Source organism: Nelusetta ayraudi, unplaced genomic scaffold (assembly GCF_046127955.1).
Source record: "Nelusetta ayraudi isolate G7.1 ecotype Tasmania unplaced genomic scaffold, CSIRO-AGI_Nayr_v1 ptg000042l, whole genome shotgun sequence".
NCBI lineage: Eukaryota > Metazoa > Chordata > Actinopteri > Tetraodontiformes > Monacanthidae > Nelusetta > Nelusetta ayraudi.
The window spans coordinates 9,213,117-9,238,768 of record NW_027466092.1 but is presented as its reverse complement, the minus strand read 5'-3'; the positions used below and the strand labels follow the sequence as shown (position 1 = coordinate 9,238,768).

Below are 25,652 nucleotides of genomic sequence, written 5' to 3'. Positions count from 1 at the left end.
ATATATGTATATATATATATATATATATATATATATATATATATATGTATATATATATATATATATATATATATATGTATATACATATATATATATATATATATATATATATATATATATATATATATATATATATATATACATATATATATATGTATACGTACATATATATATATGTATATATGTATATACATTGGATATATGTATATATATATATATATATATCGGATAAGCGGAAGAAGAAGAAGAAGAAGTTTTGCAATGTTTTTTTGTTTTTGCTTTTTCAACTTGTCAAAAAGTGGTCTTAATATTCATTATTTTTTTTCTTGGTTTTTGAAACACAAACACAATAATAAAAAAAAAAGAAACACAATGTCCATTTCACGTTTTTATTAAAGTTGCATAAAAGTGTAACAAAATTGGGCAAAAACAAGATCTGTTGTTGATATTGCTACATTATTTTGTTGGTTGGATCTATTCAATGTCCAAAATATCACCTCTACCTCTCCAATCTGCATGATTTATCTCCTGTATTTATAGCCTCAGTGGTAATAATCAGTATATATAATATTTTTTCTTTTCTTTTCTTTTTTTTTTTGCAATTTTCTTCAACAGTAAAAAAAAACAGACTTCTCAATAACAGTCTAATAAGGTATAATCCAAATTGGATTTAGAAATGAAAATCCACTCAAAATCAGCTACTAACTGAGTTTGCCTTGTACAATCTCACCGATTTTTAGGGCGCCTCCGGGAAAATGCACACTTTACATTTGGAAACCACACGAGGAAGGCAAAAGCAATCACACAACATGTGTCCCAATGGATTTCTTTTGAAGAACTAAAAGTTAATCCAAGGCCGGTCTCCAGAGGTGTCATGATAAAAACAGAGCAGTATTCAAATGTCAAGTACGACAAACATTGTTTCATCTAAAAACAAATAACAAAAACCAAAAACTGTATCAAGGCCTAAGTATTAAACACTCACTTCTAAAAAACAAAAAACAAAAACAGAACCATCTAAATCTCATTGTTTTTAAAAATAACAATAAAAACAACGAAAAAAAGAGGAAAAAGCGGCAGAAGGTCCAAGATGTGCCGCATTCTGCCCGGTAGCATCTTTGAGCAGTTTGCGTTTTCTTTTTTTAAAATGAATGTCTCCCGTTTATTTGGTTTGTGTAACATAAATACCTAAGGCAACATCTGTTTTTTTCAAAAAAGAAAAAAAAATAGAAAAGGAGGGGAGAAAGTATGAAAGGGCAGGGACGGAGGGATGGAAATGGGAGGAAGAGGAGGATGCCAGGGAGAGAAATGACAGAGTAGCAGGATGAAAATGGGCCAGTGTCTGTTCGCGTGTTGGTGCTGAGAGAGACACCTAGCGGAGGTTTGCTGTCACTGCAGCTGTGAGCGCTCGACCAGTTGGCCGGCGGGCTTTTTGTCTCTGATCCCATTGGCTCAGAATTACATAGAAGAAGAAGAAAAAAGATTTCATTTTCCTGGAGATGGCTGGCAGTGGCTCAAATCTTGCTGTGTGTGTGTGTGTGTGTGTGTGTGTGCGCACATCTATTTAAGATGCAGCTGTTTTCGAATGTCCTCCTGTTTCTTCCAACCCGCCAGTGTGTGTGTGTGTGTGTGTGTGTGTGTGTGTGTGTGTGTGTGTGTGTGTGTGTGTGTGTGTGTGTTTAAGAAGGCTGGATGCTTTTAAGCAGCTTTCAGTGGTCTCCCTAACCATTCAGATGTCCCCTGGTGCGTCGACTAAACGGGACTAAATGAACTCAAGATGAAAGGTGAGGCAGTGAGACAGGGTTTGGTTTAAAAACACAAAGAAAGAAAAGAAAAGAACAGAAAATCAAGGCAGCTTTGTTTTGGGTCCTCTGGATGAACTGGTCATTGTGTGTGTATGTGTGTGTGTGTGTGTGTGTGTGTGTGTGTGTGTGAAGCAAAATACATCCTGAAAGAACTAAATAGGAGCCAGTCCCATACTAAAAAAAAAAAAAAACTTCTCAGAGAACAGCACAATATACAGGCCCAAAAAACTATGACATTATTACCCTTCATGGACGTTGCTCTAAATTATGCAGCAACATACATACCTAGCAGTTAGCAACACACAGACGTGTTGGCATCACTACGTCACACATTTCAAGAAGGAAAAAAAAAACATTTAGCTCCACTTCTTTCCTTCAAAAAAGGAAGATAGAAAAGAAAAGAAAGGAGTCTCTATTCCTGCATGTCTGTCCTAAGAGGACTCGCACAAGCCTGCAGCAAAACACTTTTGTTTAAAACGACCTGGACTGTGCAACGAGCACAGGCGGCCAGTTCTGTTGTTGTTTTCAAGGTGAGCCCATTCGAGGGGGGGAGATTTTCCGCCGCGCCGGACCTTGTTCTTCGCAGCGACAGGTTCAGGCTTTCTTCAAAATGACATCTAGCAGGTTGTTGACGACAGACGCACACACACGCACGCAGGCAAGCACACCGCACGCACACAGACAGTCTTTAAATGCACCACTGTAGCAAATGCCTCTGATTACAGGGAGGTGATAGTAAAGCAGAAACCTTCCGTCGAAGAGTTGGAAGGAAAATAAGTCGACCAAATGCTCTCCTGCCCTCGACCTGAACTAGAGAGGAACACAAGAGTCGCGGCTGCGGATCGTTTAAGAGTCGAAACCTTTTGTGTGGTTGGTGGAGATGTGAGAAGTGATTAGGCCCTGCTTCAAGCCGATTGGCGGCTTCCTCAGTCCTCCTTCCCCCTTCCCCTTCATTGCTGGTCTTCTCTCAGTGGGGCTGGTCTGCTCTCAGCTTCATCCGTCCTCCCCCTTACATGGATGACAGGGTGGTGGAGGGGAGGGAAGCTGGATGGAAGGGTGTGGAGTGGGTGGGGGAAGAGCAGGAGAGAGAAAGACGGAGGTCGCCTGGATTAAGACCCTTAAACGCACTTATGAACAATCTTCTTCTTTGTTGACTGATTTAAAAGAAGTAAATTTGATTAAAAAAAAACAAAAACAAAAACGACACAAGCAAGACGAAGTCATCGGGCTTAATCCAGGCAACAAAGAAAGGGACAGCGGGGGGAAAAGGAGAGTGCGGTAGGAAGATGAGAGGTGAGGGCAGAGGTGGGGGAGGGTTGGTGGTGGGAGGGCAACGGCCATCATTTCTTCTGAGGCGTGGAGAGCTTCTGCATCCCTCGGATCTTGTCCAGCAGCTCTGTGATGAAGTCCTGGAAGGGAGGAAGCACAAGAGGTCCCAATCAGGAAGGACAGTGGTGGCGGGGGAGAGGGGGAGGAGTCCGGGGGGAGGAGCTTACCTCAGTGGGTTTGAAACAGTCCACCAGTAGGTCCTGAAAGAAAAAACAACACAACAACAGTGTGAGTCAAACACTCCTGAGGTTCACGTCCCACCTGACCCGACCCGACCCGGCCCGGCCCGGCCCACCTTGACCCTGGCTCCCCTCTCTACGTCACTGGGCATGTCCAGCAGCTCGTCCACGTCGATCTCCAGTTCCGGGATGGCTTCCTCCTGGAGCGAGACAAGAAACCGTTTGAGTCTTCTGGAAGTTTTAAAGGTTTTGGTCGGGTTAAAACTGCACACCAGAGTCTGAGACAGACGTGGGCAAACTACGGTCCGGGGGCCATATGCAGCCCACTGAACTTGAAGAAATTATATCAATAGTAAGTAAGTCATGCAATAGCTGCATTTCATCCATTTCAAAAACACATTTTGTTGTAATGCTTTTGTTCATTTTCAATAGACATGGGATTTTCTACATAACCCATGATATATTTTTTCTTCTCCTATGAGGTGGGTTACCGAAACACTCCATCCATCTGCTCCTGCTCCGGCTCCCCTGTCAAATTCTAGAACCCATTTTGACCCCCACGGATCAAAAAGCCTAAATCCTGCTTGGAAATCAACCCTGATTATTTTTTTCTTTTCTTTTTCTTTTGTCAATCCATGCGGTCTGAAAGCAGGGCGGCAAAAGCATTCGTTCCTAATTCCGCGACACTGTGGTGAGGCGGCTCGTGAGTTCTCGCGTTTCACCACTAGAGGGCGGTGCTCTTCCACTACCAACACGTGCTGTGACCTGAAGGCAAGGAGAACGCAGGGTCAAAGAAAGAGGAAGATGGGAAGAAAAAAAACCCCAAACAAAGCAGGATGATGTTTCTTTTGAGCTGGAAACACAATTTGTGTGCTCCTCTCTTAGAATTCAAAGGTCAGCAGAATCCAACAATCCAATAATGGTTTACAATTATGTGTCGAAAAATCAGCCGCATTAATAGACATTTTGACCAGAAAACGAAGCTCTGATTTGAAAAATGGAATTTTAATTGGCCATAAATATAACTATATGAGAGTCTATATAAATCTCACTACTAACGTGTCTCTAACCTGGCAGTGAACTACCCACCAGCCAGGAGTTTGTTCGTCAGGTAAAAAAAAGGCCGGAAGCTATAAGAGCTGGTTTCTGAAGATCTATATAGAGATTCTTAGTTTGTTTCTTTAGATTGGAGTTCCTGTGAGGATGCTCCGCTGAGAGAAAGATCTGAAAACGGCCATAATATGGGACCTTTAATGTGTGTAAACTGCGATTACAGACGGAGCATCACAAAAAGCCACTGCTTGACATTTAGGCAGAAATGACAGCGGTGAACGCCGAGGCGCACACTCGCGGTTTCACTGAAGCAATTATTGACTGATGCCGATAAGCGGACTGCTAATATGAAGCCGTGTCGCTCGGCTCGCCTTGAGCCGACTGGCTGATGGTGAGAAGAGTTCAGCCTCCGTTCATCTTTGCCTGCCTCTCCCTCATCTGCCTTTCCCCCCGCAGGGCCAATCAAATCTGTCGCTCTAGTTGGGAGGTGGGAGGCGGGGGGGCTTCATAGTCTCACTTCACCACTGGCAATAACACACACACACACACACACGCGCACGCGCGCACACACACACACACACACACACACACACACACACACACACACACACACACACACACACACACACACACACACACGCTGGTTTCCCCTCCTCTTCGCTCTCTGCTACACTCATGTCATTCTCCAGGAATCTCTCCCTCACTCTCGCTCTCGTCCTCCCCCTCGGTTAGAGCTGCCCACACCAGCTGTCTCTGCACCTGCCCGGCTGCCCCCCTACCCTGACACACACACACACACACACACACACACACACACACACACACACACACACGGACGGACACACAGGACACAGGTCTGCCATTCAACCAAATGGTAATTTCTTTTTCAACACAAGTGCTCCACATCACACACACACACACACACACACACACACACACACACACACACACACACACACTTGGATTAAAGAATTATAAAATGAGCTGTTTAACAAATCCAAACTCTGTGTGTGTGTGTGTGTGTGTGTGTAAAGAGGTGTGCCAGATTTAATTCTGCACAGGACAGCCTGTGTGTGTGTGTGATCAAGGCTGGATGTGACAAACAGACTTATAGTCAGCAGAATGAGCCTGCACTCACATCAAACACACACACACACACACACACACACACACACACACAGTGTGCGATTTAAGACGAGACTAATTCTTTCCTAGACAGACACACGTGCGACACACAGACTCTTGGCGCCCAACATGTGGCCTCCACGTGCAGCAGGGACGGGCAGGAACAAAGAAACGGGAGAACGAGGGAGAAAATTAAGACTGGAGCCAATTGGTTGCAGAGTGAGACACTAAAAAAAAATAACGTCCAGTGATGTCACTTCTTTTTAATTGCGCTTGCTAGTGATGCACTAAATTGTCTGAACGGACGTGGCTTGACGCTGCTGTGATGCCCACCGCTGCTTTCCGTGACTTGTGAACAATTTCAAAGACAAACTGTTAAAATGTGCGAGGGGTGGCGGAGGTGCGGGGCTGGGGGAGGAAGGATGGGGGTGGGGGGTGGGGGCTATTATGCCTGAAGGAAGGAAGGAAGGAAGGAGGGTGAGGAGCACATGGAGTCGGGGGGGGGGGGGGGGGGGGGGCGAAATCAGGGATTGGGATGTTTGAAAAAGGCCGGAAGATGGGAGACACAAAGGGAAGGCGGAATCACGAGGGAAGACTTCCCCAGTAATCCTCCAGACTGACTGACTGAACCAGACTGGAGCCCGCAGGCGCTCGCTGCAGCTGGCGGGAGGTGTTGCCGCGCTCCGCATGGCGGTTAACGCAGCAGCAGCAGCAGCAGAAGCAGCAGCAGCAGCAGCAGCAGCAGCAGCAGCAGCAGCAGCAGCAGCAGCAGCAGCGGCGGCGCCCTGTGCAACACATCTGTTTATCACATACTTGTATGAACTTTGCGCTCAGCAACACGTTCATAAGTGGAACCAGGGAATGGTAGGTGCTGCTTTCAGCCACTCTATAGTCACAAGGCAGCAAAACAATCACTGACCCTTGTGGATGAAACGATCTTCCTACTGCATCGTATGTCTTTTATTTTATTCTACCTTTGCCAAAACATTGAAATATACTTTTACTGACGTACTGGAAAGCAGGATTGACACTCAGTGAACAGAGAGAGAGAGACTGTCTGTCTGCAAACAGCATCTGACAGCACGATGCACACTTTTCTTCCTCTGCTTGTCTTTGTTCCTGTGTGTGCGCGTGCGCCACATGCACACATTCCTCTCACGGGGCGTGGGGGGTGGGGGGTGGGGGGTGTTTAGGGTTAACGGTTAGAGACCTGAGCAGATCAAATGCCAGATATACAGCTCCCCACAGCGAAACTATAAGCTGCACACACACAGTGTACACAAGTAGGTCAGTGGCCCCATATAGCAGCTAAAAGGCTGATTGTGGCTACCTTGAAGATAGAACAGAGGAGCGATAAATTCAAGACAATGTTTCTGCAGGGACTTTGTCCAAATTGATTTTTACATCTTGAAAGGGACGAGTGTGAAATCTGGGAAACCCTCAACTGCAAGTCATCTAAAACTGATCTAACCATCTGGGCAGCAGCACATCACGCGCTGCTACAGAAATAATGACAGAGTGAGCAACTGACAGCAGCTTCAGTGAATATTTAGAGATCTGAAACCACGAGAAAAGACGAAAACAACCTACAGCCGGCGGTTATTTCTGCTGGCGCTCTCATAACAGCGGCTCACTTCAGCCGAGCCTCTTGTCGCTGTGAGCTCATTCCTTATCAGCGTGGGACGCCGCATGTGTAGTAAGTAGGTTAGCGGGGCCACCTACGAGGATTGCGCAGCAGGTCCTCGACCGATCACGTGAAAGATCGCGCCGCAGCTTCCTCCGAGCACGTCCACGTCCAAGCGGAGATGAAACATTCCACCGAGGGCCTGATTTCAGCTCCCGCAACGGAACACTGGCCACTTGTGCTTCCCCGCTGCCTCGGTAACCAACAGCAGGATAAAAATAGTCGAGGCAGGGGATGGCAGCCGGCCAGGTTTTAGGGTTGTTGGGGTTTTTTTTTTTTGCTTCAGAAACAAAAGCAATGTTTTGGCTGGTTATGGGGTGGGGTGGGGGGGGGACAGGATGGCTGAAGCGGGCAGGATGGGGGAAGAGGAAGGAGCAGGAAAAGTAGGCCGCGTGGCGCTGAACAATGTCGCCCTTCACGCTGCTGTCCGCGTTCGTGAGCTTGTTTTGTCTGGATGAAACAGACGGCTCAGCGCCTCGCTCGCTCCTCCTTTTCTCTTCTTTCCTTCCTCCTAATTGAAGCGTTCGGGAGCGGGGAAGCTGGCATGTGATCCCGAGGCTACGTGGGAGAAACTTCACACAGTCACACTCTGTGTGTCCCTCCTGTTTGAACGCGGCCTGCGCGGGGACTCCGAACCCGAGGTCACTCCAACCCGGCCGGAGTATTTTCCTGGCTTTGAAAACATTAGCCTGGCCCGGGTGACTGATAGGGACTGGAGGAGCCTGTGGAAAACACGTCAATCATTCTTCTTTATCAGATTCAGCACCAACCAGTCACATTATTTAACTCCCAGTTAAGCCAGTTTTCAACAGCTTCAAGTTTCCAACAGGTCCGATGGCGTCTAACAAAGTTGAACTGAACTTTTGCTCAGGCTACACCGGAGTAAAGAGAACATCTTTTCCCTGCAGAAAAGCCGCTTTTCTTCTGTCATGTTGCTCTCTGCTTTTGTCCCAACTGAAAAGGACATGGTTTGCTTGCGTAATACTGAAAAAAAAAAAAACACTTTACATTAGGAACTTGGGGACATGGATGCACGTGACAGCGGACTCGCAATCTCAGCCGTCCAGCTGCATCACAAGGTCAACCAGCCACTTTGCCTGCAGGCGGAGTGAGCGCGGGAGCGGCAGCTGTTATTGTCCACGAACGTTAGCGAGCGTTTCGCTTCTCAAGAGGCGCGTTCACAAAAAAAAAAAAAAAAAAACACTCGGAGAGCGCACGCAGAGGGTGGCGCTGTTGCAGAGGCACACGGTGACAGAAGTGAAACATCTGAGGGGATAAAAAGCCTCACGTTTGCACTCAAAGACCGAGCCAGAGGACCTTAAAATGGGTTCGACTGCACCGTGTCACAATCGTCACCGACTAAATATCAGGCAATAGACAAATCACTCGGAGCTTTGTCAAGGCCTCAAGCTGAGCTAATGTAATTAGTTGTGACTGTGAAAAAAAAAAGAAGGGGGGGATTACTGGCGGTCAAATGAGGTGTGCGGAGGGAAGAGAGACACAGCTACAGACTTCAGATTGTGGCTGGAAAAACACAAGCAGCGAGTTTCAGTGTTCAGCAGGTCAGACGACACCCAAGTTTCAGGAAAAGGATCATTTCAAAAAACAGGCACCAGCTCGTTTCTTTCACAACGAACTGGTCACAGAAGAGATTCATCCAGGATGCATCACAAGTATTACGCCACCCCCCATTCCGTCTTGCTTAACAACAGCACGATGTTGCCTTCAGGACCAAGCCGGCGTTGTGTTTTAGATGAGATGTAGCGATAAGCGCGTCTGTGAAAGAGGGCAATCCGGGCTGCGGGCGTGCGCGTGCTCGTGCTCGTCAGAGGGATAATTTATGCAATCAAGGTGGATTTCAGCCAGCGGAGACAAAGAGCTTTTGTGTCTGCACTCACACCACTTAAACGCGTAAGCACTTTAAAGTCACCGTCTAAACCCCTCGTGTCTGTGCACGGACAGAAAGACTCTTGTTCTGATTCCAGCGACTGTCTGGAGTAACGACTGAAAAGTCCATATTATAAAAAATTCACTTGGACAGTGTTTCCTAACACTAGTATGTCTCTCCCAACACAGTCTGGTTTTCCTCTCCTCCCAAACACAGCTGAGCAGGGAGCCGAGTTTCTAAGGCTGTGTTCAGACTGCGGGTGAATCTGATTCAAATCAGATTCCTTCTCAAATCCAATTTTTAGGGCTGACTGTCCATACATCTGGCTCTGTTCAGACTGGACCACATTATTGACCCATCGTCTGAGCCGAGGAGTCGTCCAGTCTGTAGTGTGTGACGTCATATCATTGCGACAGCGGAACTTGTTGTGATACCTGTCCTGGAGCTTGGCTTGAATGGAGCTACTGTATCTCCCCACACACTGATGAGCCAATGAGTTTCCTCCTCTGTCCAGGCACTGCTGTTTTCTACTTCTTCTGTCTGCTCCATTACGTTACTGCTCCGCACCTCCACTGGCGCTCTCTGGTCTGACGCATTGGCCCTTGCATCACGTAAAGTGACGTCACAGACAGTCAAAACCGATCGGTCTGTTTGGAGCTGTTCAGACTGACAGTACCTCCCAAAGGTGGTTTCAATTCATTCATTCATTCATTTTCCATACCCGCTTAGTCCCGAGCTCAGGGTCACGGGGGTCTGCTGGAGCCTATCCCAGCTGGTTTCAATTCATTTCGCAAAAATCATGTGATTTGTCACCGTTCAGACTACAAAAGAGCCATCCAGTTTCAATCTGGATGGACTAAAAATCGGATTTTGTCTGAACGTGGCCTCAAGGAGGCTGTAAACACAGGGCTAAATGTCAGAAACAACAGTCTTTTTGGGATGATGAATCCACAGGAGTCTGAAAGTAAGAAAAAACAAAGAAAGAGCGGCAAAGATGGCACGACAGCGGCCTTCTGGTCATCAGACCTCCAGCTGCCTGAGTCATACACACACTCTCGTAGTGGAAAACACACACACAGGGCCGAGTGAGTTTCCTGTCTCACTCCTTCACATCTCCTTTGATGCTGTTCTGCCTCTGGCTGCCCCTCAACTTCCACCCAGTCACCCCCCGGCACACGCATAATATGGCCAAGCTTCAGTGAGTTCGGGGTCACGCTGCTGCTGGTGTGATACCACTTACAGGAGATGGGAGGGGGGTCAACGAGGGCGCGAGGGGGCCGGCATGCTCTGCATCAGTCATCAGCTGCTGCTCTCCGTCCGCTCACGCGAGCTTATCACTCTTGGCCGTTTCCTCGTCGCAGAAAGAAAGAAAAAAACGACCCTGCGACTCTGTGTTGTCTCTTGTGTGACGTGCAGAAGGGGTTAAAATACATCATCCAGCCACTTCCTGTCGGGGCACGTGAGCCCCCGGAGGATGGAACAATGTCTGTGGGAGGAAGTGGAGGGAGGGCAGAGAATGCACCCCTGCGCGTGCACGTTTGAGGCAGAAACAACTTGTTGAGGCTGAGCATGACGTGTGTGCCCGGAATTAATTAAAGTGGTGGTTTGGTTTGTGAGGAATGTTTGAACTCTTGCTCACATGAAGAAAATAGGACTCATGACAGCCCACAATGGACGTAATCCAGTTTTGGGGAACTTTGGAGCCTAAGTGCATGTGTGTGTTTGTGTGTATGTGTGGAAGAGAGAGACAGAGATCTGTATTGCACATCTAATCAGATGAATGCTCTTTCTCTAAGGAAGAGCATGATGTCCTGTTTTGCATCATTACCAGAAGCAGCAGAGCGCTGCTGGCAAGGCCACTCCACTCCAGGCCGGAGCCCCGTCCCCTCTTTGCCCTGTACTCCTTCATTTATTTTTGATAGTGCACACACGCAGACTCACCCAAACCCAGACAGTAACGCCGAAGAAGTGCAAACACCCCGCTGGTAGCAAAGCAAAAGAAAGCCGGGCTCTGAGTGCTATTGCCCTGTGTGGCTTTGCTTTGGTCTGATCTGATCCCAGGCTCCGGCTACACAGAGTTCGTACCTTCACACCATGCCAGGATACATTTCTCACTATAATTAGAGCACAAGCACAGCAGTTTTGGTGACTCTTACACTGTAATTACCCAAAAAAAACAATAGCACAGATCTAGCACTGGTGGAGTGGTAGTACAGAGAAGAGGAAACCAAGCGTGGGGGATATTTGTAATGTATTTCAAAACTGATTTTTCTCACAAATGGACACATTTGATGATCTGTCATTGATATCTAGTCAATCCCTGATCAATCCTTGAGGGAAACAAAGAGAAGAAAGCAATGAAGAAAAACCTCTGGCAGGAGTCGCAGCTTCTCGCACTGCAGACGAGTGAATCTCACAGCAGCTTATTTGGCCTGGCTGAGCGCTGCGGCGCTCTCTGTGTGCGCTGACTGGAAATGTCTGCGCCGCACAGGCCCTCTGGTGAGGAAGTCCCCCCTGCTGGTCCCTGGAGGGGGGGTCACCACCAGGCTGCAGATGGAGCACTTGTGCTGGCAGCAGCCCGAGCTGGTGCCACCGCTGCGTCACGCTTGCTGACATGAGGGTGACAAACGCCCCCTGCAGCCGCCCCTGCACCTGGCGGGTGCAGTCTACTGGTCTACAGCAATCTTACTTCAATCTTACGCAGTTTAAACAGATGAAAACAGACTATGATTGAGGATTGAGGAATAAAAACAAGATTGAATTGTGTGTTTTAATGCACTGAATGATTAGCAGAATGCTGGCAGTTTAGAGCACTTTAGAGCTTGCAATATTCTATAAATGTATTCATTTCCTTATTTCTTTTCCCTTCTTTCTTTGGGTTTGCTTTGTCTTGGAGTTTGTGGAAGTTGACTCTGTTATTATCGGGGCTTTGCAACATGTGGTTACATCTGCTGATTGTAAAGTTTACGTTCTTTGATTGTTTTTTGGATTAAAGATGATGAATTTATCAACTCGCGCTATGCGTTTGCTATGTGCTTTGCCAGCGTCTGAAACTGCAAGCTCTTAGGCCCTGTTTTCACTTGGTCACTTGTAACTGTTTTGGGGAATTGGATCACGAGAACGGATCTCGAAGCATCTGTTCGCACGTAGCATTAACATGCGTCTCAAGCGTGCCATTTGTGATTGCATCACCCCCGCCCGCCGAACCTATGCAAATGCAACATGCATCAGTTCCCTTTTTAACGACTGGGGGCAGTAAAGCGCAAAACCACGGCGAGTTTTACATGACAGCAAATAAGAATCAACTTCCTGTTTGCGGACTATATCAAGTCACTCGTTTTAATTCCACTGCAGCTCGTACGGATCCGAACGAGGAGTGACGACTGGTGGGACAGAGTGCTGACGACTTTCTTTTCGGATCAACAGTGGCTGGCAAATTTGGGATGCAACGCCGCACATTTAATCTCATATGTGGGGAAACTGCGACCGCTGCTCCGCTGACAAAATACGCTCATGCGGAATGAAATTTATTAGCATGCTAATAAACGAGTCTAACAAAAATGATTTGTTTTCGCTTCTTATTTGTAACTTTATAATGACGACGCCGGGAGGTGGGGCACCGACCAAGTACGTACACGGGAGAGGTGAGTGGAGTAGGCGGTCGTTAATGTGGACTGAAGTCGCATTCCGTTCACACGTCCGTGACGAATGCGTTTTTATGCGATGCGACTAGGTGGTCGGGAGGTGGTTTTGGTATTCGGATGACAAAACGGATTTGGACTGTTTGCACTTGGTTACTTTGTGTGGTTTTTGCCGATCGGAATACGAAAAACACATGAAATGACCAAGTGCAAATAGGGCCTTAGAGGGGTAGGCAAATATAAGCTCCATAGCTTTAGCCTGCTCCTTTCTGACATTGTCTACTTCTTTGTGTATCTGATTGTACATGTGTGCATATGACAGAACAAACTAAACTAAACTGTGCAAATTAGCTTCCCTGCCACTTTCCCCTTCTGAATAATCAAAACAGCAAAGAGGGAGTGATGCATTATGCTTTTTCAAGCTACACTTCTGCTAGGACTAGGAGTCGACGGTACTGCAATACCCTGGCAAGCTGGCTGACAAATGAGGCTTAAACCAGATAATCTCAGTTGGGGATGCACGGATGCAGGCGGTTAGTAAGTCAGATGGAAGGAAAGTAGAAACAGAGGCAAAGTAAATGCATTTTTGTAATTGAAAAGTCGGTGTGTAAGAAGTAAGTAGCGAAGCTGGAACTGTCAGCTGAGAAGCTAATTCCTAAACTTTGCTCTCAGTACCCGGGCAGCTTTGAATGATTTGCATTAAGGTAATTGGATGAAAACACATCTGCATCACACACACACACACACACACACACACACACACACACACACACACACACACACACACACACACACACACAAATAAAAGCCATTCCTCTCACTACAGCCCACTCTAATTAGAAAATCTCCCTAGAGCCAGTCACTATCTCGAGTGCCTGCTTTCATCCTCCACCTCCACACTCTCATCTTGAGTCTGTCATTTTTATGGCAGAGAACAGATTTGAGGAGATCAACCACTGCAACACGCACACATGGGGGTTGGACATGGGGGGATCATTGGTTATTCTAACCCACTCATTTCTTTTAGTCTACTTTCACAAGACCACATGTCGGCCCAAAGCGTCGTGAAAACACTGATTGGACAGAACAGGAAGGAAGAAAGGAGATTTAGTGCAGATTAAAAAAAAAGAATGCATACAAACAAGGATTACAGCCGATTATCATTATGTCACTCTTGGCAACTGGAACGCCAGCCTTCATTTGTTCTTTTGCCATTTTACTCACTGAAGGACTTATCCCTTTGTTTTGGCACTTGCAGAAGTAGAGCTTGGCAACCCTAAAAGGCAACGTGGGGTCAATTTCATGGGATTATCACCAACGGTCACCTACTTTCCCCCCCCAAGACATGTCAATATTTATTTAGGGGGCCACTTGATCATTGACTGAGTTCAAAGCCACTGTGATAACCGAAGCAGATAGGGGAACACACTGTCATTCATTCTGTAAACACAACTTGCTGACTCCGACACGTTTGATAGAGAATCGTCTGCTCCGTCTGAGCAGATGATCTGGAGGATGCTCAGGGGGAAACTTCACATCATTACAAGTATGAGCAGAGAAACAACCCACGTCAGACAGAACTTTTTCTGGGTAGAAATGTTTATACTATAGTACTCTATACTACTCTATACTACTATAGTACTCTATACTAAACTATACTATGTACTGTTCTATATCCCTCTTTGTATCAATTGTCATTACCGACACACAGTCCAGCAATGATTGTCCATGTATCCACACACTTATTCTCCCTTATCAACCACCTGACTATTGGCTCACTCTCTCCTGGGGTTTGTCAGCAGCAGGATTGAAAGAGTTTTCGTGGCTTTTATGGCACCACCAGAAACCGACCATTAAGTAGATTAAAGAGATGATCCGGCCGAAACATTAAAAACACAAATCCCTGTGAGCTGGAGAGGAAACGCTCATGATTGGTCACCATTTTAACTCTTTGTTAAAATCGCTTCATGACTGACCACTGATGCTATACTACTGAACACTCATAGCCATTTGTTTATTCTGCCTTGTGAATACCAACATCATGAGCGTGTCTGCGTGTGTGTGTGTTATGTGAGAGGGTGAGTAAGCCAGAGGAAGAATGACAATGTGTAACTGTGCCCAAATATGGGCATTTGCTACTTCCTGCTTGGTGAGAGCCGGAACAAGCTTCTTTTGCATGCGATCATGCATAATATACTAATACAAACTTATACTATTTGTTGCTGGAGAGGATGCGCCTTCCCTCGGGAGCAAGCCATTGGTCTGACCTCCCATTAGTCCACCAAATTGGCATTTGGTCCGACCTCTCCTAACCCCAACCCAAACCCTAACCCTAACTGTAATGGGAGGTCAGACCAATGGGCAATTTGTCGGACTAGTGGGCAGTTCCCCCTTCCCTCTACTTTGTGCTGTGGTGCTAAACCACAAATCCACTTCGCTTCAATATCCATAAGGTGCTCTGATGAAGGCCACCAGGCTGAAACTTTGGCATGTGATTTGACATTGCCCAAGTGCAATCAAGAGATCTGTCCTCAAGATAAGTGTGTGCTACTTCTTTGCTTATAGATATTGGACTTACATAAACTAATCTCCTAACTTCTCACCACCAGTCTCCTAACTTCTCATTGTCATTCTCTAACTACAAGTATGCAGACCATTCCACCTCCAGCAGCTTAAACCAATTCAAGGTGAAACATAATTTTCCCCTCCAGTTCCATGCAGCCATCCTGCAAAGCATCGTCACTTCATCTATCACAGTAGGGTACGGTAGCCTGGATGATCATTCACATAATAAACTTCAGCGGCTCAGCAAAAAAGCATCAAAAATCACAGACACCCCATCACTAGATTCACTTTACCGTAAACGCACCATCGCAAACGATAGTTTCTGATCAATCTCATCCCGCTAACCCACTTGTTTCAACTGTTGCCCTCTGGTCGGCGTTAAAGATCTCCATCAACCAAAACAGACTGGTTGGATAACAGATTTTTTCCCACTCTTGCCTTTCACCTCTGAAGCATTTCCAGCTATACCCTCTTCACACTTTCTGTAAATGTTGATTCTCTGTGATACTCATACTGTCTGTGTATCCCTTATCTGCACTTTCTGTTGTATTTGTATCCGTCTTGGTATATGTTGATTTGTATGCGTACGTGATGTCATAGCAGCCACATGCTTAAAACATGCTGCACTGATAGCAAATTCTGCTGATTTTTTTCTTGTACAGCCCTGAATAGATGAATTTAACTGAATAATATGAAGTAAAGGGAAAGAAAGGTAAGCGGTTTTCACCATCAATCGACACATGCAGCAACACACCGCAATGAGGACCAGAATTGACTGCCAACCCCAGTTCTCCAGTTTGTCTCTCATCACCGAGTCGCCTCCCAACTGTTTAACCATCTGCTCAAACAAACAAATCTTCAACCTCCCCCCCCCCCCGAAGTCATTAGCGTAGTTTCAAATTGCACCAACAAAAAAAAAAATTCTGCCTGAGGACAATTGCTGCTAGGTCACGATAAGGGAAACAAACAAAAAGCAAAGAGAGCTCAACGCTGACAACATGGCAGTGGGGGAGTGAAGTGCTGATGCAGAGTTGTGGTGACTCTATAGTCGTGACCAACCGTCTTTGCGAGACTGACATCAGGGTCAAGAGGTCAGTGGCGAGGGTGCGAGGCTTCTGCAGGAACACATCCATCCTGTAGAAGCCTCCTACGTCTGCAACTAAAAACCACATTAAAACTACACAAACAGCCCAAGTCTGAGTCGTAAATATGGTGCAATAAAATGTCCAAATCCCCCTTTTTAGCCCCTATCTTCTGTGCAAACACATTAAAGCGGCGAACAAAGCCATCCAGGCGCAAACTCTACCCTGCAGCTCAACCGGTGTTTACTCTAAAGCTCCTCCCGGGACCACAATTCCCTCCTGGGTGGATCTGTTTTACCTGACTCAACCTGCAGGCAGCTGGCACTCTGGCAGACACGCTGCCAGGTGATAACGACTCTGTACCAACGCTTTTTCGCTGCTAGTCAAGACGGTTCAGATCGGGGGCACGGGGGTTTTGTCTGCTTTTCTCGTTCAAACACAGCTTAAGTGTGCAGGGTCCATGAAAAACACACATTCACCGCTCATTTGAGAGCATTTTTTAACGCCCTGGGGCCACATTGGACAACAACACAAGCCTGGCTACTAAACCGTGTCGCTATTATAGCCAAGCGCATTTTACAAATCTCCTCTGGGGTTAAAGAGCCTTTACACATCAGTTATTAAAAGCATGTGGAATAGAAGCTCAGGGCCTACACAGTGCAGTTAGCTTGTATGATGCACACATCAGTTTCCTGCCACTAATGGCCAATACTGACAGGTTGGATAATTCAAAAGGCCCCGTACAAGGCGTTAGATTGAACAATAATTTGTGTCTTTCCAGTTCATCCGTCTCTTGTGATGTCACAAAGGGCATTGCTCCCCCACTTACACTTCTCCCAGATGTTTGTTCCACCTTCTGAAACGGTCTCATGGCTGCCTTACTTTAATTGTCTAAAAAACACATTGAAAGTCCAAAAGAGCTCCAGATTTAGCAGGAGGCTAACACCAGTTTTCTGGGGATCTCTGGACGGCTTTTGGACGAACCAAAAGCTCCTCCACTGGAATACCAGGATGGTGGGGGGGTATCTGAAAAAATGAGCCGCCCACTACACTCGTGTCTGTTCACAGCAAGCTGCACCACATGACGCTCGGCTCAGCAAACCTTGGCATGAAATGAAGTTTGCTTGGTGCAGATTGCAAATATGGACTCTTAATCTGATTGGAGGACAGTGACATCCATGAGTCGACGTCAGCGTGTGACCATAAAACATGATCAGGCGCCATTTCTGTGAGAGCCGTACTTCAGATGGTCACTGTGGATTTTAATGTAGGTCAAGATGATGATGGTGGCCATCGCTGAACTTTTTGAACGCTGTTGCACATCCTAGATCGACTCTAACGATCTTCTGCCTGGCACGGCACCCAACGTGGGCCTTTCATTTCTGCACTTGGCCCTTGTCCTCTTCGCTAGTAAATAACAAAGCAAGTTTAAAAAGTGCACGTTGTGGACCCGCCGACTGTCCGCGAGGCGATCCCAGCAATCAACGTTATTAAAATTATCGACCAAGCGAAGCATTTATCTGCAGCAAAGTGGCGCACTGTCGGACACCTTAATGCACCCGAGCCATTATGCTCATGGAAGCACGCGCTAATAAAAGGCTGAGTATTTACCGGACGCATTTCACAGCCGACATGTAAATACACAATAGCCGCAACAGACAGACGATGGGCTTCCACATCTCTGGCACACGAAACAAACAACAATCTGAAGCGAGACGTGTTTTGTAACCAAACTCCAACGGCGCTCGAGCGCAACTTGTGATTGCGTTTGTGGAAACCTTTCACACCTGGCCGGCAGCCCGGCGCTGTGTGACTGAGGACGGAATGACGAGCTCATCAGGCTTAGCTGGTCCTGAAACACAACACTGACAGGTTTGACACGGCGGAAAGGTGTCGGGGCGACGAGTGCACGCTACACTCGCTGACACGAGACACTGACGTCTTCAAATTGTGTTACTTCTTTTCTTCTCCATGTGTTTCGATGCCTTTCAGCGCTGCCGTTGTTTACGTCTGTGTTTGCATGTTCGGTGCCTCCTTTTGCGCCTCTTCCTTGCCTGTTGCCGTGTCTTTCGCACCTACTGTGCGACTCGGTGGAAGAGAGAGGCGCGAGATCTCTAGGAAGGTATATCAAATCGGCCACTTGCTCAAGTGAATTTGTGGAGTTTCTGCATGTGTAGAAGTTATGAAATATCAAATATCTTGGCCAAAGATCTCTGTCTTTCTATTATCTCCACATCTCTGGGGAGTTTACTGACAGGCTAGAGCAGGCATGGGCAAACTACGGCCCGGGGGCCATATGAGGCCCATTAAGCTTTTTAATCCGGCCTGCAGAACTTGAAGAAATTATATTAATAGTAAGTAAGTCATAAAATAGCTGTATTTCATTAAGCGCCATTTCAACAAAGAGCTTAACACAGGGGGGCTTCAAGGACACGTGTTATTGTAACTTTGCTTTTGTTGATTTTCAACATCGACATATCCCATGATATATTTTTTTCTTCTATGTGGTGAGTCACCAAAAGATTCCATTCAATTGCTCCTGCTCCGATCCCTCTGTCAAATTTTAGAACCTATTGTGGCCCACAGATCAAAAAGTTTGCCCACCCCTGGGCTACTGGGCACTGTCCAAGTGAATTTTTCTCTTCAGGGACCTTCAATTTAGTCACATGGCACAGAAGTTTTTTAAAATAGCACGTGTGCGTGTGTGCTTGTGTGTATGCTTTGTCTGAATCAGCAGACTTGTGCTCACATTGTACACGGTGGTATTTTGGGGAAAGTGGTATGCTGATTATTTTCCTGTCCACTGCTTGCCTCCTTTCCTTCATGTGGCACCCTTCCTGGAACAATGGGAGCAAATCCTGCACTCCAGCACTCACATCCCTCTTTCCTCCCCTCACATCCCTGCCCTTCTTCTCCCATGGCCCGTCTGCCTCTGCCATTCTTTACTCTCTCCAGAGTTCCCTCAGATGCACAATTCATTGTCACGCAACAACCACAGGCTTTTCCATCTTCACACGCACACGATCCATCCAATCAGCCGCATTCAAAGAAAAGCCTCTGACGGTCAGTGAGTTGCTCTGGCCTGACGCCGTGCTGAGTCAAACAGGAAAAAGTCTTGTGCGACAACTCGTAGAAACACATGTTACCTATTAACACAGTATGTGCAAGTGTGTTTGTGTGTGTGTGTACTGGTGTAGGGGGTGTTTACAAAGGCACACTGGAGTCTTTCACTCCCGCTGAGTAACAACCAGGCTTTGTGGTCCTCCTCTCCTCTTACGCACACTGAGCAACACAGGCTAACACTGATTGGTATTCAGACCTTTAAGAGGAAGGTTTGCACCCATGGTGCGTGTGTGTGTGAGTTGTTGTTGTTGTGAAGCTGCAGCCCTTAAAGGGGACACAAATGACTCCATGAAAAAGACACACCAATGGCATGACACACGTTGTGTATTTACTGCCCTGTGTCTCAGTCACAAAGGTGGTTTGGCCCATTTATTCAGCCGTTGGAAAAGTCCGGACCACCTTGTTGCAGCTCTGGACTCTTGGGTTTATCCAGTGACTGATAGTAATGGACACATGTTACAAAAACACTTTCTCCCGCTCTCCTCCCACTCCTTTTTTTCCCTCTTGTTTTGCCATCCTTCTCAGCTTTTTTCCTCCCCCCTCCCATTTATGGCATTCCTGCTTACCAACTCTGCTTCTGTTCTCCTCCTATCCCACATCTGTGTTTATGTGTGTGTGTGTGTGTGTGTGTGAGTGTGTGTGTGTGTGTGTGCGTGGGTGGCCACGTAGGACCCTCCAGTTTGGGCACTCCTCCACCCTCTTGCTCTACTATTAACTGCATAGATACTGGCGGCTAGAACACATGTGAACTGAGCAAAAGAAAACGTCTGGAGCGTCACCCCCACCTTCCTGTTCTCATGAGGGAATTTGAACTCACTTAACAGCTTGTACACAACGCAGGAACAGGATATACAGTGGACATACCTTAGTAAGGTTACTGCCTGGTGCTGGCACCCCTCCCTCTCCAGCCCCCCCACACACACACTTTGATAGGTGCCTTATTTTACTATATGTGGGACGACAGAAGTGGAAATTCTGGGAAGGCTCCTTGGCAGGATTTATTTTTTCCTCAAGATGTAGCCCTGACAACAGACATCTTATTCCAAAAATCAAAATATGTTTTACTAGGTCAGTATTTGTGACGGCTAGTTAAAAAAAAAAAGATCTATTTGTCATTTTCTTTAAAATATGATGAGTGTTCTGGTTACTGCTAGTCTCAACCAGAGTCATTTTGCTTCACTTTAAAGCCACAACAGGACAAAAAAAAATCCTAAATCTGGCAGTCCTGGATCTCGAGCAAACTGTGGAAAACCACAAGAAAGGTCCCATATAATGCAAAATTCCCCACAACTTTTTTTTAACAACAGTGTCTCTATCCTGTAAACTACCACCGCCTTGGAAATCTTACGGTCACAAAGGTCGTACCACTAAAACAAGGAGGAGGCGGAAAACAGAGGGCTAATTACATTGTTCTATGGAGATCTGTGTAGTTTGAACGGTTTGTGCAAGTGCAGGATAAAAGAATTATAGTAATAATAACCGTTGTCCTCTAACACAAACTACATGCAAAATCATCAAAAAATAATTAATCATTTAACTAAAGGGGAAAACAAAAAGCAGCTTTACGACAGAGCCAATGGTGTAATGATGTGTCTTTTTCAACATGGACAACGCCCCTTTTGCCCGCATGGTTAACCAACATAAACATTTAACAAGGCTTGTTGCCATGGAATCATCCCTGGGCTCACAATTATCCACGGCAGCAGTGAATGATAGACCGTCTAAGTGGCTGGATGAATATATGACATGCTGGCTGGCACAAGTCACTGTCTGCCTGTAGCGAGTTTAAAGGGATTATAAGAATGGAGAAACAGCTCATTATGAATTCCCTGCAGGAAAAAAATGTGGCTTTACTAATAGTAGGGAGATGACTCCAGGATGGCAGAGAAATACGAAAAACATGCGAGACAAAGACGGGAACGCGGCAACGTGAACTTGCTGAGTGGGAGAAAAAAAGACAAGAAAAAAAAAGGAACGAAATTGGAGCAAAAGACTTCAAGGTCACGTTCCGTGTCTTTTGTCAGTGAGCCGGGCTCTCCTAGCACCCAGCCTGCTCCCTGACCGGCTACAGCTGCCTCTCCAGTTACACTGTTCAGTAGCACGTGCTCCACACTTCCCCGTCAGAATGAGACCAATGTGTTGCCGTCAGTGAGCAGACGGTAAATTACTCTCTTTGTTGTCTCAGATTGGCGTCGCAGACGGGATCAGCACAATGAAGAGTGGGGAAACTGCTACAGATAACAGGGAAGGGCACCATAGTAAGTCAATATTCCACATGAAACGCATTGTTACTACACCAGTAATGTTAGGGCACTCTACATTGTAGACCATCTTACAGAACAAGTCACTGTGAAACATACACTCACCAACCACTTGAGCTAAAATATTCAATAGCTTGTGAACACAAACAGGTCCCGGTGCGTTTAGACATGGAGACGTGATAAAGACGACTTTCTGAAGTTCAAAGGGATCGTCAGAAAAGGGAGGAAAGGGGATTTAGCCAGAGGGGCTGAGTATTTCATCTTTAGAGTTTTCTGGAGAATGGTCTGCACATAGTTGTGTGGAGAAACACGACAGGGGCCGGGAGAATGAACAGACTGATTGGAGACCATAGATTAGGCAGCCGGTACGAGCGATGTGTTACTAATAGTCCCACATTATACCCATTTTATGGTGTGTATCTTTCAAGAGCCTCTGCAAATATTTATTCTGATTATTGTTAATTCTGGAATGTGAGCGTACTAATCTTTTGACGAATGTAAAAAAAATAAATAAATCCTAGTGTCTACGTAGTTTGTGACTCACTTTGATCATGTACTTCCTGTGGGATATCCCCACGACTCCGGTTGAAATGTCAGCGTGCGTAGATACAAGGCGGACACACTCTGGCTTTAAAACCACACGATAAGAAACATATCTGCGATCAACTTGCTCGAAGTGTGTCTGCGATGTGGTTTGGGCTATCGGTGCAATTCATGTTTAGGCTGAAACTTAATGTGGAATCAACTCGAAATAATTTGTAGTTGACTGGCAACCTGTTGCAAGTCAACTCCAATCCCTTTCCGACTCTTTCTCTGATGTGCATGTGGTGGGAAAAGATGAGTAGAAACTTGTCACAGACTGCGGGGCAAAGCAAGGGAAATCAAAGCAAGGGAAAATCTCTTCTACCTGATTTGAAGAACTGAAGCGCCCCCCAAAAAAAGAGTATTTTATCCTTGATTCACAAAAAGGAAGTGGCGTTAACACGTCTTCTCTCAACGTTAGCCTCCCAGGAATTCTCCAAACCCGTTAAGTCAGAGTATTCTTCATACTAGGAATAGAATGTGGGTCAATGCCAGCTCAGTGGAGTTGACATGAGCTTACCAACTACTGACGCCAGCAGCCACACCACAGCTGCCGACAGGCTACATGGCAGCCCTCCATGTGTCGCTGTGACCAGTGGTTTGGTGGTTGGTGGTGGAGGGAGGAGACCTAAAGTTGGACACCGCTGATGGTTCTGCCGCACCCACAACTACAGCCAAAGAAATCACTATAATAATCACCTGAAATGATTCATAACAACTAGGGTCCCCCACCCAGACACATCACCCCATTTCTGTCTTTTAGAGTTACATTCTACCTTTTTCTTCCACTTCCAAAAGTCTGCTAATATTGGGTATACACTGTATATTGGCTGTGAAGGTTCTCAGTCATCCAGGTCATCATTGGACGAAGGAGGCACACCCAGTGGGTTGTCAGAGTAACGGCCTGCATGGGTTTCACCCTATTAGCATATAACACCTTAGCCAAAAGGGGGTATCGACAGCCCCACCTCCCAGGTGGTTAAACACGTGGGACTCTCCAACCTTTTTTTTTTTGTGGAACTGAAGAAGCCTTTCAGATGAGAGGCCATGCGTCTTCAAGATAGCAAAGCCAGACCAGTTGCCTAAACTGGTCTGGTTTTGCTACCTTCTACACTGTATAAGATTAGTTCATACAGGTTTTGTAACATCACTGTGTGCCTCCAGCTCGTTAAAGAGGTTCCCACAAATGGGGAGCTTCAATCATTCACTTTTTAAGACACCTCTACTTTTCAAAAGTGTGCCAAATAATGCAAACGTATGGCAACATTTTGTGATGTCACAAAGGGCATTGCTATCTCACATTACTGTGAGACTGGCTAGCAGCTAGCTTCTGTCTTCCTTCCCTTCTAAACGTGGACCGCTCATAAGTTTAGCAGAAAACTAGAATCAAGTTTTTTCTTCTAGAGCTCACTATCGCAGCTTTAACTGCTTGCGTGGTGGACGGAATGAAAAGGAGAATGTGAAAATGGATGCAGCATTTTGTTTTTATTTTTATTCAACTTACATTTTTCCATAGCTCTGACCGCTATTGTGTAACGTGTCTGACGCCGGAAGTAGCAGCCACTCAGAGGGGCTTAAATCAATTCACAGGTGTGCTTTAAAAGAGCGTCGGCCAATCAGAGCGCAGAGCAGGGGCTGTCTATTTGGCGATTAGGCTATAAAGATTCCTCGTCTAATTTTAGCCTACCTGAGAGCGAGGGCCACGAGTTAAGTAACGGAGGTTCTCCGCTGTTCCAGCCGGGTTTTTGAAATGGCAGTCTTTGGAAGGAACCCCGACAGTTTCCAAGTGTTTGCAGTTCGCATATGGCCCCACATGCTGCGAGGCTCAGGAGGAAGAAGCGACGGCTAGGCCGAAAGCAGCGACAAAGGGGCTTGTTAACGTGTCTTTGTCAACAGTTTGCAGCCGGGGCCAGACACACCGACAGCCCCGGTGAAGCCACTCACTCATTAGGCTGCGCCGCCAAAACCCAATTACTTAGCGGAGGCGCCCGATCGATCGGATCGATCGGCATCGAGGCCGCTCATTGTTGGGGCTCTTTTTTTTTTTTTTTTTTTTTCCCCTCTCCTTACCTCGCAGTCGTAGAGGTCCGTTAGCTGGTCGATAATCCATTCCTCCAGGTTCAGTCTCTTCCTCAGCTCTTTGCGGTCGTATTTGACGGTGACGCGTCCCTGCTTCCGCACGGGAGTCTCCGGCTCCTCCGTGGTGCCGGCCGGCGTCTGGAAATACACCCGGGGTTGAGGGCTCGTCTCCGGGCTCGTCACAGCAGCCATGCTCGCTCAGGGTTGGGATGAGGAAACCCCCCCTTGCCGTGGCGAATAAGTGTTCTTAAAAAAACAAAAAGCAACAGCAAAATCACAACGACTGTTTGATTGATTTCGAGAAGAAAGGTCCGGCTGGTTGAAATGACTTGAAGTCCCCTGAATAACAACGGTTGGACCTGATGCTTTTCTTGTATTTAAAAAATAAAAAAATAAATGCGCTCAGATGGACACCGGCATCGGTCCGATCGCGTCCAACGGAACAAAAGGTTGGAACGGCGGCTGCGACCGAACGTAGTTAACCGGCTTAGGGGCTATTTACAGCATGCAGAGTGTGCTTCTATAAAAAAGGGAGAAGGCAGCGGTGGCAGAGCAGAGCCTCAACTCTTCATTCAGTACAAAGACGAATCACACGTCGCTGCTCGCTCGCTCGCTCTCTCTCTCTCTCTCTCTCTCTCTCTCTCTCTCTCTCTCTCTCTCTCTCTCTCTCTCTCTCTCTCACGAGAACTGCGCGCGCGCTCCCAGACACGAGCGCATCCGGCGTAACGCACCAGGAAGAAAACCAACCGCGGCTTTTTCTTTCTTTATTTAATCCGAACTTTAATAATTACCCGCTTTTCTATTTCTGTACGGTCTCTTCACCGTTCTCATCAAACGGTCCCCTATTTCGCAAAATGCACTACTTCAGCTACCATCGAACAGCGCAAATAGACAGAACGTAACAGTTAAATAGCGCTAGTGCAGAGAATATAAACAGTAATAAATAGTGCAACTGAGAGAGTGTAACAGTGTTAACAGTAATAAATAGTGCAACTGAGAGAGTGTAACAGTCTTAACAGTAATAAATAGTGCAACTGAGAGAGTGTAACAGTCTTAACAGTTATTGTATTGCTTTTAATGAAATTCTGGAGATCATGCCAGTTGGAATGCCACAAGTGATACCTCTCCCAGGTTGGTGACAACACCCCCAGCCCTGTGTTCGTCCAACTGACTTTTAGCAAGAACCTACCTTCTAAAAGGCCACATTTTTTTTTGTTTTTGTTGTTTGAGCTGAAAGATCTGAAAATGGAAAATAA

At 46.4% G+C, this 25,652-nt stretch overlaps 1 protein-coding gene across 1 annotated transcript; it reads right to left on the bottom strand.

The window, feature by feature from the left end:
• Positions 1-1,887: 1,887 nt before the first annotated feature.
• On the bottom strand, positions 1,888-25,008 carry ppp1r14bb (protein phosphatase 1, regulatory (inhibitor) subunit 14Bb). The gene is made up of 4 exons (XM_076034140.1): positions 24,388-25,008; positions 3,430-3,513; positions 3,302-3,334; positions 1,888-3,214 (listed from the first exon to the last, which is right to left on the bottom strand). The coding sequence occupies exons 1-4, from the start codon at positions 24,586-24,588 to the stop codon at positions 3,146-3,148; spliced, it is 387 nt and encodes a 128-aa protein (XP_075890255.1). The 5' UTR covers positions 24,589-25,008; the 3' UTR covers positions 1,888-3,145.
• Between the last annotated feature and the right edge of the window lie 644 nt (positions 25,009-25,652).

What these genes read in the sequence shown, in the direction of transcription:
- ppp1r14bb (XM_076034140.1), bottom strand. Translation starts at nt 24,588, where the DNA reads ATGGCTGCTGTGACGAGCCCGGAGACGAGCCCTCAACCCCGGGTGTAT. An exon ending in AGAGGGGAGCCAGGGTCAAG is followed by an intron (nt 3,335 to 3,429) that starts GTGGGCCGGGCC and finishes TTTTTCTTTCAG; the next exon opens with GACCTACTGGTGGACTGTTT. An exon ending in ACTGTTTCAAACCCACTGAG is followed by an intron (nt 3,215 to 3,301) that starts GTAAGCTCCTCC and finishes CCTCCCTTCCAG; the next exon opens with GACTTCATCACAGAGCTGCT.